The sequence below is a fragment of the Mus musculus genome, chromosome 1 (assembly GCF_000001635.26).
Source record: "Mus musculus strain C57BL/6J chromosome 1, GRCm38.p6 C57BL/6J".
NCBI classification, from domain to species: domain Eukaryota; kingdom Metazoa; phylum Chordata; class Mammalia; order Rodentia; family Muridae; genus Mus; species Mus musculus.
This window is the reverse complement of record NC_000067.6, coordinates 165,601,244-165,614,984: the sequence shown is the minus strand read 5'-3', so window position 1 is coordinate 165,614,984 and position 13,741 is coordinate 165,601,244. Positions and strand designations below refer to the sequence as shown.

Sequence of the window (13,741 nt, the reverse complement as noted above, 5' to 3'; positions counted from 1 at the left end):
CGCATTTTCTTGAGAAGTATCAGATTTCCACATTTTTAAAATACAGCATTATTTTTGGTTGACCTTCCCCACCATCCTCTCCTCTCCCATCTCTCTCCTCCCCCACTTCTGTTTTTATAGCATATCTGTCCGACTCCTTCCCCTCCCAAATTAAAGAATCTCTTTTTCCCCTCACAAGCCCTTTTAAGTCTCCATGGTTCTGTATACACTTAACTTAAATGAACTTTAAAAAAATATCAAAAGATAGGAGGATCTGCATATAAGAAACAATCTGTGGTTTGACTTTCTGAGCTTGGGTTACCTCACTTCATGTGTTTTCCAGTTCTACCCATTTCTTACACATAATTTCAGGCTCTTTATAGTGGAATAAAGTCCATTGTGTATAGTTTCACTACATTACCCATTCATCAGTTGGTGGACATCTAAGATAATAGCCACTTTTTTGCCATGATCCCATAATTATAAATTCTAGGTCTGAAAAGAATCTATTTGTTATTTTTTTTTTACATTGGGATCTCAGCTTTTCGTGATTTGGAATGTAGCTTAGCACAGTTCTTTCCATGTCTTGGTGCTCTTCATGTTTGCATGTGTAGACATTGTAATTAGACCCTGAGAACTCCCTTTTATGACTCTGAAGACGAGCTGTCTGGATCCACAATCATTTAACTGTGAACTTCCACTATAATAATTAAAAGGGTGGGGGTGGGGGGGGGCAGGCAGGACAAAGGAAGCCATTCCTAATTGTTTAAGAAACCAACGAACCCACCCCTTGCTTGGGCTGCATGGAATGTAACCTTAGAGGGACACCTGCTTTCTAGCGTCTCTTTGTTCACACAGGAGAACATTCTTAACAAAGGCGCCATTCCCGCTCAATGTGGAAGGTCAGAAACAACAATTGCAGTGTGCTTGTGTAAAAGCACTTTGGATTCTAGACTCTGCCTTTGCATTGAAACCATGTGCAGGTTTAAGCAAGAGAAACTGATGCTTGAAGTATGCTTGGTAAAAGCTGTTGCTGCTGTTGCATAGAAACCACTTGCAGATTGAACTCAAGTTGGCAGAGGTGAGTCAGGTCTCAAAATGGAGTCATGATCCAGAGGAACGGGAGCAGTTGAGGAAGCTGTTTATTGGTGTCCTAAGCTCTGAAACCACAGATGATAGTTTAAGAGAACATTCTGAGAACGAGGAACGTTACAGGTTGTGTGGAGCTGAGAGACTTTCAACAAAACATTCCAGGAACTTTGGTTTTGTGACTTGCTCCTGTGTTGAAGAGGTGGATGTAGGAATGTGTGCCCGGCCATGAAAACTTGATGGTTGTGGTAGAACCAAGGAGCAGTTTCTAGAGAGTCCATAAATTGTTATCAATAAGCATAACTGTGATGTGAAAAGGGCCATTTCTAAACAAGAGGTGCATCTGCTGACCACAGAGAGTCTGCCAATGAGCCTAACTGTGAAGAAGAGATGCAGCCTGCTGGATCATAGAGAGAGTGGAAGGAGGATATGGCAACTTATGGCTCTTGGAAGCAATTTTGGTCTTGGTGGAAACTTTGGTGGAAGAGGAGGCTATGGTGGTAGAGATTGTGGCCAAAGAGGTAGTTACAGAAGTGGTGGTGGTGGATATAAAGGATTTGAAGGTGATGGTGGTAACTCTGGTGGTGGTCATGGTTACAATAGTAGAGGAGGCGATGGTGGTGGACCAGGATATGGAGACCGAGGTGGTGGATGTGGTGGTGAAGGAGAAAACTTTGGTGGAGGTAACCATGGTGGTGGTGGTGGTGGTAACTATAATGACTTTGGAAATTAGAGTGGATAACAGCATCAAAATATGGATCCATGAACGAGGGCAGTGTTAGAGGATGCTTCAGATAGTCTGCGTGGTGGTAGCTTTTGATCTGTGGTAGAAGTGGTAGGTATGGAAGAGGAAGGCTTAACAGCAGAAAATGGCTACAGAAGAGAGGGAGGGGTTGTCAGGAAAGCTCTCGGTTACTCTGAGACAGTCATCTTCTCCTCAGTGCTTGAGAGGAAATGTGAAAATCTGCCACAGAAGGAACACCGGTGCATAGCCAGAAACGTTGCTGCAGCTTAGACAGGAAGCCCTTCTTGTTCGGGCTGCCCCAGCATGGTGTGCAGTGTGCTGCCGTTCAGCAGTGCAGTGCAGTGTCAGTTAGATGTACATGCTGAGGTCTTTTATACCTGTTGTAGCTTTTCTTTTCATTACTTCAGGTATGTTGCCCTGTAAATTGTAATAGTGGTGCCAGGAGTAAAAAATTTTTTTAAATTTTAAAAATTAAAAAAAAAAGGAATTTTTTGCTTAAAAAAAAAGAAGGAAAGAAAACACATGCAAGTTTAAGCAAGAGGAACTGTTGCAGTATGGCTGGTAAGAGCGGGATGGACTCCCGGCTGAAGCAAGGGTTTCTTCCTCAGGCTCTCTCCTGAGATAGCTAGGCAGAGCATCCGACACAATGCTTTCCCTTATCTCTCTGCATCCCAGCTTCCTGAGATACTCCCAGGCTTGTTCTTCGAGGTGCCCTCCATACTTAGATACATCCCTAGCCTCAGAGGAGTGGACGCTGCTGCACAGCTCAATGAGGTTGGAGGGGCGGGGGGGGGGTGGGAGGGGCGGGGGGGGGGGTTAAGGCCTCAGGCGATGTGCGGTGGCCTGGTTCTGGGTCATGGAGGGAGCCCCCGAAGGCTTATTAGGCAGAGGAGTGATAAGATCTTACTTATGTTTTGAAATGGAACCTTCCTGACCTCTCTGTGGAGCACTTGCAGTTGAGTAGGTAGGGATGGAAGTAAAGACACCAATTAGGAGGCTATTGAAGTCCTTTGTGCGAACGGGCTGGCGTGGACCAAGACTAGCACTGCATCCCAGCGAGATTTAACTGTGTTAAAGTATGGAGAAGGTGGTTTTTAGACAGCTTTGGGATTTGTAAGGAGAAGGAGTCAGGGCAGCTCTGGATCTGGCCTCCCACTGACTGTGAGAGAGGTTAGTGGAAAGCCAGCCTACTGTACAAGAGTTAGAGGTTCTGAGTGGTCACAAAGAGGAACGCTAAGGGCTGGAGAGATGGCTCAGTGGTTAAGAGCACTGACTGCTCTTCTGAAGGTCCTGAGTTCAAATCCCACAGCCACATGTTGGCTCACAACCATCTGTAATGAGATATGACGCCCTCTACTGGGGTGTCTGAAGACAGCTACAGTGTACTTACATATAATAAATAAATAAATAAATCTTTAAAAAAGAGAGAGAAGCCGGGCGGCGGATTTCTGAGTTCGAGGCCAGCCTGGTCTACAGAGTGAGTTCCAGGACAGCCAGGGCTACACAGAGAAACCCTGTCTCGAAAACAACAACAACAAAGAGAGAGAGAGAGAGAACTGCTAAGTGTCAGAGTGTCCTGGAGCTTTTAGAGATGAGGAGATCGGGGAAGGAGCTGGCAGTGAGATAAGAGAATCCAGGGAGCAAAACTTTCCAGAGCCAGACCATAAGATGTCCAGGAGGGAGGATGAACTCTGTCTGATAAGTAGTGGTTGATTCCATGTGAAGGTCGTTTCGTTCCTTAGCCAGAATGTTTTGGTTGGAGGAGTGGGGATGTGAATCTGAATTGGGCTTCCTCCTGAGAAAAAGGCATGGACACTGGGCACTGGGCGTGTCTCGGCTTAGAATTCATAGGTTCTAAGGGTTCTGTGTTCACAATAACCAGTGACAAGATGTTTCAGGATGACTTTACTCACATTACCAGCTTAAATTCATTAAATCAGGCACATCTTATGTACTGCTGAGAACCTATTTATGTATCTGACTAGGCTTTTTCTCAGAACTCTTGACTTTAAACTCTGCCACCTGGCTCTGACTGTGTAAGCCAGGCTGGCCTCGACTTCTCCTCGCCCTGCTGCAGGCTCCCAGTGTTGGGATCTCAGGTCTGTGGCCCTACCTAGTTCCCCGGTTCCATACGCAACAGTTCAAGGAAAGAGCCCAGAGGCAAGCTCCACCTTAACAAAAATCCTGGAGAAACTTTAGAGAGTGGGACTTGGAGTTCTCACCATCGGAGAAAAAAAATGTGTCAAGACCTCATGGAATAAGCCAGTGCAGCTAGCTAGCGTTCCTGCAGTGAGCTGGTTAACTGGTTTGTCTTGTGCTTTGTCACGGGTTCTGAAACCCACATCCCCAGGGCTGCTTTCCTGCCTGCCCACGACTGCAAGGAACGCCTTTTGTTTGCTTCTGGTCTCAAAGAAAGGCTTATTTTGAGGTCTGGACCACAAATAATAATCCATTGTTCCCTATAATAATAATCCGCCCTCATTGAGTAGAAAAAAATTTCCCTGATGCAGTGTGGCTATCAGTTTATTTAAAAGAATAGCCAAAGTGCCCATTATATTCTGAGAATAAACATTTGCAAGCTGGTTGGGAGGAATGAGGGGGTGCCCTTATTCTCCTTGGCTGGAGTCACAGTTAAACCCTCGAGGAGAAAATGGCCGTTGTCCTGGTGACAGTGCTGGCCTGTTCATTCTGAGGGTATTTGAACACAGCAGGTATTTATTCCAAACTGTTTCTTATAAGAATACCTTATTTTGCAGATGGGTGTCTTTAAGCTAATAGTTTCAGGACAAATACATTTAGCCTATGAATGTGCCTCTGTTCTGAACGCAGACCATCTTACTGAGGCTGCCTCCTCTAATCACCCTGCACTCCAGCCTCTGATTACAGATCTTGAGGCAGAAAAGCCATTTTAAAATCTCAAAATGGTAGACACATTTTAATCAGCATTTCCTGGGCTTAAACTAACTGAACAGCCATGGAGGGTCACATGCAAAGCTAACCCAGTGTGATCAGTAGGTTGTCTAGAGTACCATAGTCCTAGCGGAGGAAATCTTAAGGGAGGTGGGATTTCACTCAGAAACTAAATATATTACATATTTTCCTGCCTTGAGTCATTTATAGGAAGAGTGTCAGTTAAGCAGTAATGAGTATGTCTGAGATTAGTTTAAATTTAAATATTGCTTTAAATATAAATGTGAGTCAAGCTTAATGAGACAGCAATTGTAGTATGTCAGATGAGTGTAAAAAACTGTTTAAAGAAGACATTCATGTTATACAAACAGTCCACCAGGGGACTCCCAGGGAATTCCCCCTCCCTTGTTTTCTTTTCTGGAACTCACTTTGTAGATCAGGCTGAGCTCAAACTTTGAGATCTGCCTGCCTCTACCTCCCGAGGGCTGGGATTAAGGGTCAGCACCACCACGCCCAGCTACCCAAGAAGGCAAGTGGTTGAATGCTAATCTGGGGACAGTGGGCGTGTTTCCCATTGCATTGGTTACTTTCCTGCTGCTGTTAAAAGACATCAGGAAGCCTGAGACAGTATTGCTGAGTGAGAGTTCCTCTGAAAGGTTGTCTACAGTGTGACGTCAGCTATACGGTATTGTGACGGAGACAAAAATCTAAAGACAATAAAAAGCCAGTGTTCCAGGAGCTTGAGGCCATTGCTTAGCCAGAGGCACTCAGAGATGCTTAGGAGAGGGAAGTATTATATGATTCCTTATGAGGGTTATACGTTGTTACACTCATTGTTTAAATCTGTAGGACTTAAAATAAAGTCTTTACAAAATGAACCCTAATGTAAACTAGGGACCTTAGTTAACAGTAATGCAGCAGTGTGTTTATAATTGAGACAAATGTACCACACTGATGCCAGATGTTAGTAACAGAGGAGACTGGAGGAAGGGATGGAGTTTGTGGCAGGTCTGCACTTTGCCTGCAGGCTTCTGTAAACATGAAACTGTGTTTACTGTTTGTTCTTGCCTGTTAATTATTGTTAAGATTTATTTATTTTATTTTATATGTATGAGAATTGGGCCCAGGTCCTCTACAACAGCACCAAATCCTCTAAACTGCTGAGCCATCTTTCCAGCCCCCAAAAGGACTTTTACCCCCAGACAGGTTATTACTCGGTCTCTCTGGCTAACCTGGAATTTACTGTGTAAACAAGGCTGTCCTCCGACTCACAAAGATGCGCCTGCCTCTGCCTCTGGAGTGCTAGGATTAAAGGCGTGTGCTACCATACCTGGTTCATCTGTTAATTTAAAAACTTTTTTTTTTACTTTAGCCAATTTGGTGAAAAAATTTAATTAATAATAAGTCAGAATAAATCAAATCCATTCCTGTAATCCAGAGAAGGAGGATCGAGTTCAAGGCTACCTTGGGCTATGTAGTGAGACTTTTTCTTCAAATAAACATCTCCCAAACAAAAAAACAAACAGGAGCCTAGACAGTGCCAATTACTCTGAAGAAACCCAGTGAGGTCTCTTTCTTTGGTAAATATGTACGGTGATCTTTTTGCCAAATCTTGCTCTTGAACTTTGTTTTGTTTTTGTTTTTGTTTTTCTCTTAGTGACAGCTAGAATATCAGCCTTGGAGGTCCATACTCCTAAAGAAATCTTTGTGGTGAATGGGACACAAGGGAAGCTGACTTGCACATTCGATTCTCCTAACACAACTGGATGGTTGACCACGGTCTCCTGGAGCTTCCAGCCAGACGGCACCGACAGCGCCGTGTCGGTAAGGACCGCATCCCTCACCCGTTCTGCCCCACCCTCCTCTTCTTCCTGTGCTCGTTGTTTCTCATAGGCTGCCCTTGCTCTCCTGGGATCTACTCGGAGCGTCCATTTCTGAAATGAGATACTTCAAGGCTCTTGCTTCAGAATGTTTCAAAATTTAGAGTTGCTCAGCATCTCTTAATGCAGCTTATTTCTTGTCTTCCCTTTCCATTGGTCATTGTTGTTCATGTGTCGTGTCCCCCTCACTCCCACTTCTGTTCATCAGATCCCATTTGGAATTGTTCACTTCCACAGAACACTCTCTGCTGGACCGTGTTTCATCCCACGCCTTTTCAGCTTACGTTTGCCCCATTTTTAATTTCTATTTATTTTATGATATCTCTATCTGTCTGTCTTTGCTCTGCCCTGGGTATAATGAGAATCCACCTGGCTTGTATTTCCAGGATGCTGACAGACACGGATCTAGCAGAAGGGAAATGCAAAAAGTTTGGACAGAACATGTGTTATATTGGTTTTCTTTTCTCCTTGTTGCTGTGATAAAATACCGACCACGGCAACTTGAAGAAGAAAGGGTTTTGTTTTGGCTTGTAATTCAATAGCACAATCCGTTATGGAGGAAAGATGTCATGACAGCAGAGCTAGAAGTAGCTGGTCACATCACAGTGGCAGGAAGGAAGCAGAGGACAGCAAATGCACACTCAGCTCACTTTCTCCTTTGTATACTGGCAATCCCAGCCTAGGGAATGAGAGCAACCACAGTGGGCAAATCTCCCCAGATCAGTTAACTAAGTCAAGATGATAATCTCCCATAGGCATGCTCAGAAACCCATCTTCCAGGTCTTTCTGGATTTCATGGATAACTGAGATTAATCATCACGGAAAATCAGTGACCAGCTAGAAGCTAGTTATGTTGTGTGTTCTTGTTAGACATGGACCAACTGTTGCCATTCATTCTATAAAATGGAGCTAATAAAACCTCCCACAGAGGGGTGTTGAGAAAAGAAAAGTTCTTAGCATGGTGTCTAATGCAGAGAATTCAGGTTACTGTTTTCCTGTTGGTCCATTGTGTCCTTTGGATCGTGGCACCTGCTTTATCAGTGTTTTACGTTTTAGGTTGTCAGCACCAGATAGGGAAAGAATGCCATCCATCATTAAGTAAGAGTGTCTAACTCTTGGGTCAGGCATGTGGTTCACACCTTCAATCCCAGCACTTGGGAGGCAAAAGCAGGGAGATTTCTGAGTTTGAGGCCAGCCTGGTCTACAAAGTGGGTTCCAGAATGGCCAGGGCTCTCCCCAAAAACCCAGAATGGTGGCTTTCTTTGGTGGATGAGTGTGTGATTTGAATGTGTTCTCCAAATGTTTGTGCTGTCCCCCAAGCCTGTTTGGAGGTCCTTAGGGTGAGATTGGGTGAAGTGGTGAAAGTAGGGTTGCCAGGACGCGTTAGTGACTCTAGAAGCAGAGGCCCTGGAACATAGGTTCCATTTCCCCACAGGATACCCTCTGCCAGGTTCTGATGCAGCAAACTACTCCTCAGTGCGACACTGGCTTTCCTGCTGCATGAAGATGGGTTCCACACTTGACAACACTAAACTGAGTTCTCTTCTCTTCTCCCGTCTCTGTTCTTTGAGGGTAGTTGTGTTCTTTGAAGTGGCTCTGTGCGATTTGGTCATGATTGTTCTGCCTCCTTCAGCCAGTCCCACTTTCCTTGTATTATCTTTAGAGATAAGAACCTTTACTGCCTCTCCTCCTCTGGTCCCTGGACTGGCACACAGTGCCTGTTCCTTCTATGGCGTGACGTGTGGGGGTCATCGTTGCTGGTGCAGAGTACAAGTTAGGGACTATTTGGAGATGATAACAGAATGGAAAACTGGATTATTTAAAAGAACCAAATTTTTTTACTGGGTTGACAATTTATTGTTTATTTCCTTGCTGGAGATGGGGGAGAAAGCAAGACAGACAGCAACTGATTTTGAGCAGGTAAAATGTAACCAGCCAGGATCTATGTTAAATAACAGTAGTCACATGAACTTTGGATCAAAGATGGGTTTAAATTCTATCTCGGAGTCTTGTGACCTTGGGCAGGTCACTAAGGTTTTCTGAGCTTCTGGTTCCTCATTTATGAAATTTAAGGCAGGCGTGGGTAGATCAAGCTTTATGAAATCAGATAGGACTTGAAGAGAAAACAGAACTTGGGTTGTATGTGAAATAGTTAACTGTTGGGATGTGCATTGAACGGGAATGGCGCGAGCAGAAGGACGGATTGGTACAAGGCTTATGGTGAACAAGAGGTTTCTAAGCCCATTTTTTGTGCTGTAATAAAATGGCAAGGACTGGGTAATTTATAAGGAACATAGATTTATTTTTTACAGATCCGGAGTCTGGAAAGCTAAAGCCCAACGGACCCAGCATTTGGCAAGGACTTTCTTGTCGTGTCATCCCATAGTGGAAGCCAGAAAGACTAGAGAGGAAAAGGCTCTTTGCCAAACCCTTGTGTGATTTGCATGTCTTTCTGTGGTAATCTTTTTAGAAAGAAGCTGACAGCGTAGCGTGGCTGTTACCAGACGACTAGAATCTGCCTCTGAGGGTAGCTCACCAGTTCTTGTTTTCTCATTGCAGTTTTTCCACTACTCACAAGGACAGGTGTACATTGGGGATTATCCACCATTTAAAGACCGAGTCACCTGGGCTGGGGACCTTGACAAGAAAGATGCATCAATCAATATAGAAAATATTCAGGCTGTTCACAATGGCACCTATATCTGCGATGTCAAAAATCCTCCTGACATTGTTGTGCGGCCTGGACACATTAGGCTCCACGTGGTGGAAATAGGTAACTTCCCACAGTGCCTGATGGGTGGACGGATGGATGGATGGACAGTGGCTGATGTGATGGATGGATGGATGGATGGATGGATGGTCTGCTTTGTTTGGTTAGCTGGAGAATAAAATTTGTGTTTCAGGGTACATTTGGAAGGAAGTTTTTTGTTTTTTTTTTTTTTTTAATTTTCATGGATGTTTCAAACTCCAGCCTTACAAATGCTAGCCACATCCGCAAGTCCTGCAGGGAAGGTTTTGCCCTTCCAGCTATGCCTCCCATCTCTGGACACTCGGGGCTCAGCCTGGCGGAGCTGCTGCTTGGGAACTGCTCAGTCAGTACACAGCAGGTGGCTTCCTTTCCCACACACCTCTATCTGGAGCCTGTGACTGACTTTAGATGTATTAGTGTTCAGTGTTAAGACCAAGAAAGACCTGATTTGCTCAGGCTAGATGAGGTGGGCTGTGGGGGAAGGAGATTAGGGTTATTTTGATACTGTTTGAGGTGATATTCAGTGTCTTTCATAGCAATACAGAGTTTTCTTCTCTTGTTTGAAAGTGTGCGGGGAATGCAGGCTTCAGTGTCTCCCCTTACGGCAGTTTTTAGCCAGAGTCACTTGGGAGCATCTCCAGATTTCCTTGTGACTACAGAATTTGGAGTGGGGTTGTGAGTATAGAAGTGCCTGGCTCTCTGGGTCATTTTCAGTTGATGTGCCAGGAGAATGCCAGCTGTGGGTCATCATTAGATGCTGCTCTGTGGAATTTGGCTAATAAGAGAGGATAAATAACTGCCACAGGGAGGCTCTTGCTCATTAAACTACTGAAATCCCATTTCTTCTCTCTGTGGTCCCGCACCCGAACCTGCCCTGTTCTCTCCTCTAGACAACCTGTTGGTGTTCCTGGTTTGGGTGGTGGTGGGCACTGTCACTGCTGTGGTCCTTGGCCTCACTCTGCTCATCAGCTTGGTCCTGGTCGTCCTCTACAGAAGGAAACATTCGAAGCGGGATTATACCGGGTAAGAACTGCTGCCTTGTAAGGAAAGGGTTGGGGAGAAGAAATCGGGCTCTATAAAAACTTACTCTTTATGGGGAAAGCACTGGGCAGAATTAATCTCCTGTTTGCTTTTCTGTCAGGCTCAAGCAGTCCTAGGCGCTGTGTTATGTATGAGGAAGCAGACGTCAGTGGCTCGCTGTTAGTTAACACAGGATGCCAGTCTCCATTCTGTAGTCTCCTCCCGAGGTTTGGGGAAGTGATTGGCTCAGCAATCAGGTGCTGAGTTTCCAGGCCGTCCTCTCATCAGTTAGAGTTCTTAAGCCAGACATCACGTACTCAGTTTAAGTAATGCTTTAGACGGTTTAAGGGTTTGATTTTGCTAGGCATGGTGTCACATGCCTGTAATTCCAGTACTTGGGAAATCATTCAAGGTCATACTTGGTTTCATAGTAGGCTTGAGGCCGTCCTGAGCTGCATCCTTGTCTCAAAATAACAACAGGGTCTGGCATGATAGTTGAGCAGGTAAAGATGGTTGCCCCCCAATGACTGGAGTTTAATCCTGAAGCCCATATGGTAGGAAGGAACTAACCCCTGACACGTTCTCCTTTGACCCCTATTCCACACCATGGTACAGGTGTGTTTATCTCCTCTACATCACCCCCACCAACAAATTAAAATGAGAAGAGGTTAAAAATAGTTTAATTGCAGTGTGTTGCTATTACTATCCTAGGGCCTTCCTTTTGCTTGGCTATATAAAACACCACTGGAGATGCTCTGCTAGTGTATGGCCCTCCTAGCCCTGTGCGATGCGCCATGCGCCATGTGCCATGTGTGGCTTCTCTCCGCTGTAGTTCCCACCCCCACTACAACAGGAGCAGCTCCATCACCTCGCTGTTTGCTGGTTGCATGCACTGAGAGAATAAGAGTTAACGTCAAAACACAAGAGGAAGAAAGAAGACATAGCTTTGTTATGGTGTCTCACCAGGAACACCTGAGTGTAGGGTTGTGTCTAACTGCAAGACCTTCTCTTTCCCCACTCCAGCTGGAAAGCTAACGCAATATAAGCTATAGCACCCATGCGGTAAGACTGGGGGTGGAGGCTGGTTTCAAGTTGGTATGGCATGCGCAGTGTCACACACGCACTAGCTAACTTGAGTCATCCTAGAGGGACTGTGGTTAGAGGGGACCACGTGCGCGGATGACGGGGCCTCTCTCTGTGAGCTTTGCTGACCTAGACTTGTTAGCTGTGCTGTGTTTAAACAAGCCTCCGTGCTCTGATTCGGGTACTGCTTGGAATGCTTCTGTTCTGCTGAGTATTGCTCCCTTGCATGAGTGTGTGTGATTAAATACAGCGGGATTGACGGCTCTCAGCATGAGGCTAGGCCAATAGTAATGCTTTAGACGGTGGTTCTCGCTTGCGGTTAATAAAGTGGGCAGGAAGATATTCCTTGGGTCCTGCCTGCCGGGCACCATGGTTGCTGCTGTTCTTACCTCTCTCCCGCCCCCACCATTTCTTGCTTTTCTTTCTTGGTATGCTGGGACCAGGTCCTGGTTAGATTCCCTTCTTAAGATGACATAGAAGATACATTGTCACTTAGAAGATACAGAAGGCACTGTAACAGGGATGGGTCTCCTCTTCTACTCCCACTAGACACATGGTAACCAATCACACTGCCTGTTACGCGTTAATATTATGTATACATGTTCCCCTTGTTGATACTAACCAGCTAGCTCTGTACTAACCCAATAGCTATTATGGTTTGTTCAAGAATATGTCCTTTGACTGTACTGAAAACATAAAACATAACGTCCAGGTGAAGTTAGGTTCGTGTGTGTGTCTGTGTGTCTGTGGGGGCGGGGGTGGAGTGTGTGTGTGTTGTGGGTGTGTGTCTGTGTATGTGTATGATTTTCATACATGGATTTCATTGTCAACGATTAAGACCTTCTTTTTGTAGAACAATCGAACAGTTTGGCTTAGGGCATAGCCTCCCATCTAGAGAAGGCCGTTTGCAAAATGCCCAGGATGCTGTGGTCTTAGTCATGATTCTCAGACTGTGGCCTCCCCAGACTCCTGACTTCCTAAGATAGTGTGCCAGCACTAATGACAGCCCTAATGACCTGCTTCCCAGGGTTGAGTTTTCCTGATTCATTCCTGAGGTAGCACTCGTTTAGACGCTCCTATGTCTCTCACAGAGTTCAGTCCATGTAACATGTTGCATGCCAGAGTTTCTTGTGGGTCATGGCATCCTGGCCGTTGAGTTTTGAGGTTTTTGTGTTTATTGGCGCTTTGTTTGGTTGTGATGTTGATAGGGAAACAAAATGTGGGTAACTAATGAAGGGAAGGAGCAAGGGGGGCCGCTGGCCTGGATGTGGATCTGTAATTTTGAAATTCATCCAGAAGATGCTTTCCTGTGATGGTGACCAAAGGTCTTGGCCATTAAGCAAGTGGTTATTCCTCTGAACATTTATCCAGAAGCAGGGTGGATGGCCCGAGAAAAGATAGTGTCTCCCCACACAGACACAATCGCAGGGTCGCCCCTCCCCTCAGCTGCATGCTGATTGGTTGAGAAGGATGCAGGGATTTCCAAAGTGGGAGGAGATTGTCAGCTGTTGGTTGTCTGCAGACCTATGGTTCTGTTTTCTGCCGTTTTTTTTTTTTTTTTTTTTTTTTTGCTTTTGTGCATCTGTTGCCATCACTTGCATCGTTATATTTTTGTTTCCATTTATTGTAATTTTTTTGTTTTTACATTTGTTCTTCAAATCGTCACTTCATCAGCTGCAGTACCTCAGAGCGTTTGTCACCAGTTAAGCAGGCTCCACGGAAGTGTCCCTCCGACACAGAGGGTCTAGTAAAGAGTCCGCCTTCCGCCGGATCTCACCAGGTAACAGCTGATGGCACTCTGCCCTAAGGTTTGGTACACTATAACTTCTTGGGAATGAGGGTGAATCTTGCACCGTGATAGAGCCATCAGATAAGAGAAAAGGAGGAAGATGGAGGAATTAAAAGGGCGCTCTAAGACTCCAAAAAAGTGTGTTACAAAGAACGGATGGATTTCAGTCAAGTTTTCCACAAAACCACCACTAACATTTACTAAAAACCGTGGCACTTCTAAGTGCAAGTAGCAAGTAACGTTGTCAGCTATATTGCGTTCCTCAGTTACCCAAGGAAATAAAGTTTAGTAAACTATAATCTAAAAGAAACGCTGTAAGAATTTATCAGGGAAGGGCTGGGGCAATAGTTAGTTCATTTGGTAAAGTTCTTGCAAGAGGACCTGGGTTCAGTCCTCAGAACCCACATAAAAGGGAGAAGGGGCTGGGTGTGGTGACTTGAGTTTACAGCCAACAGTGCCCCTTAAGCTCACCAGGCAGCTAACCCCCCCCTCCACAC

At 45.2% G+C, this 13,741-nt stretch overlaps 1 protein-coding gene across 3 annotated transcripts in view; it reads left to right on the top strand.

Annotated features, from left to right (window-relative positions):
* The window catches only part of Mpzl1 (myelin protein zero-like 1), a 42,366-nt gene that overhangs the window by 19,557 nt on the left and 9,068 nt on the right, over window positions 1-13,741 (top strand). Inside the window, exons 2-5 of one of the 3 annotated variants that reach the window (NM_001083897.1) lie at window positions 6,381-6,547; window positions 9,163-9,376; window positions 10,243-10,375; window positions 13,130-13,235. In NM_001083897.1, coding sequence (NP_001077366.1) covers window positions 6,381-6,547; window positions 9,163-9,376; window positions 10,243-10,375; window positions 13,130-13,235 — 620 coding nt within the window. The remainder of the gene's footprint in view (window positions 1-6,380; window positions 6,548-9,162; window positions 9,377-10,242; window positions 10,376-13,129; window positions 13,236-13,741) is intronic. The other 2 variants (NM_001001880.2, NM_001347128.1) reach the window with 2 other exon arrangements.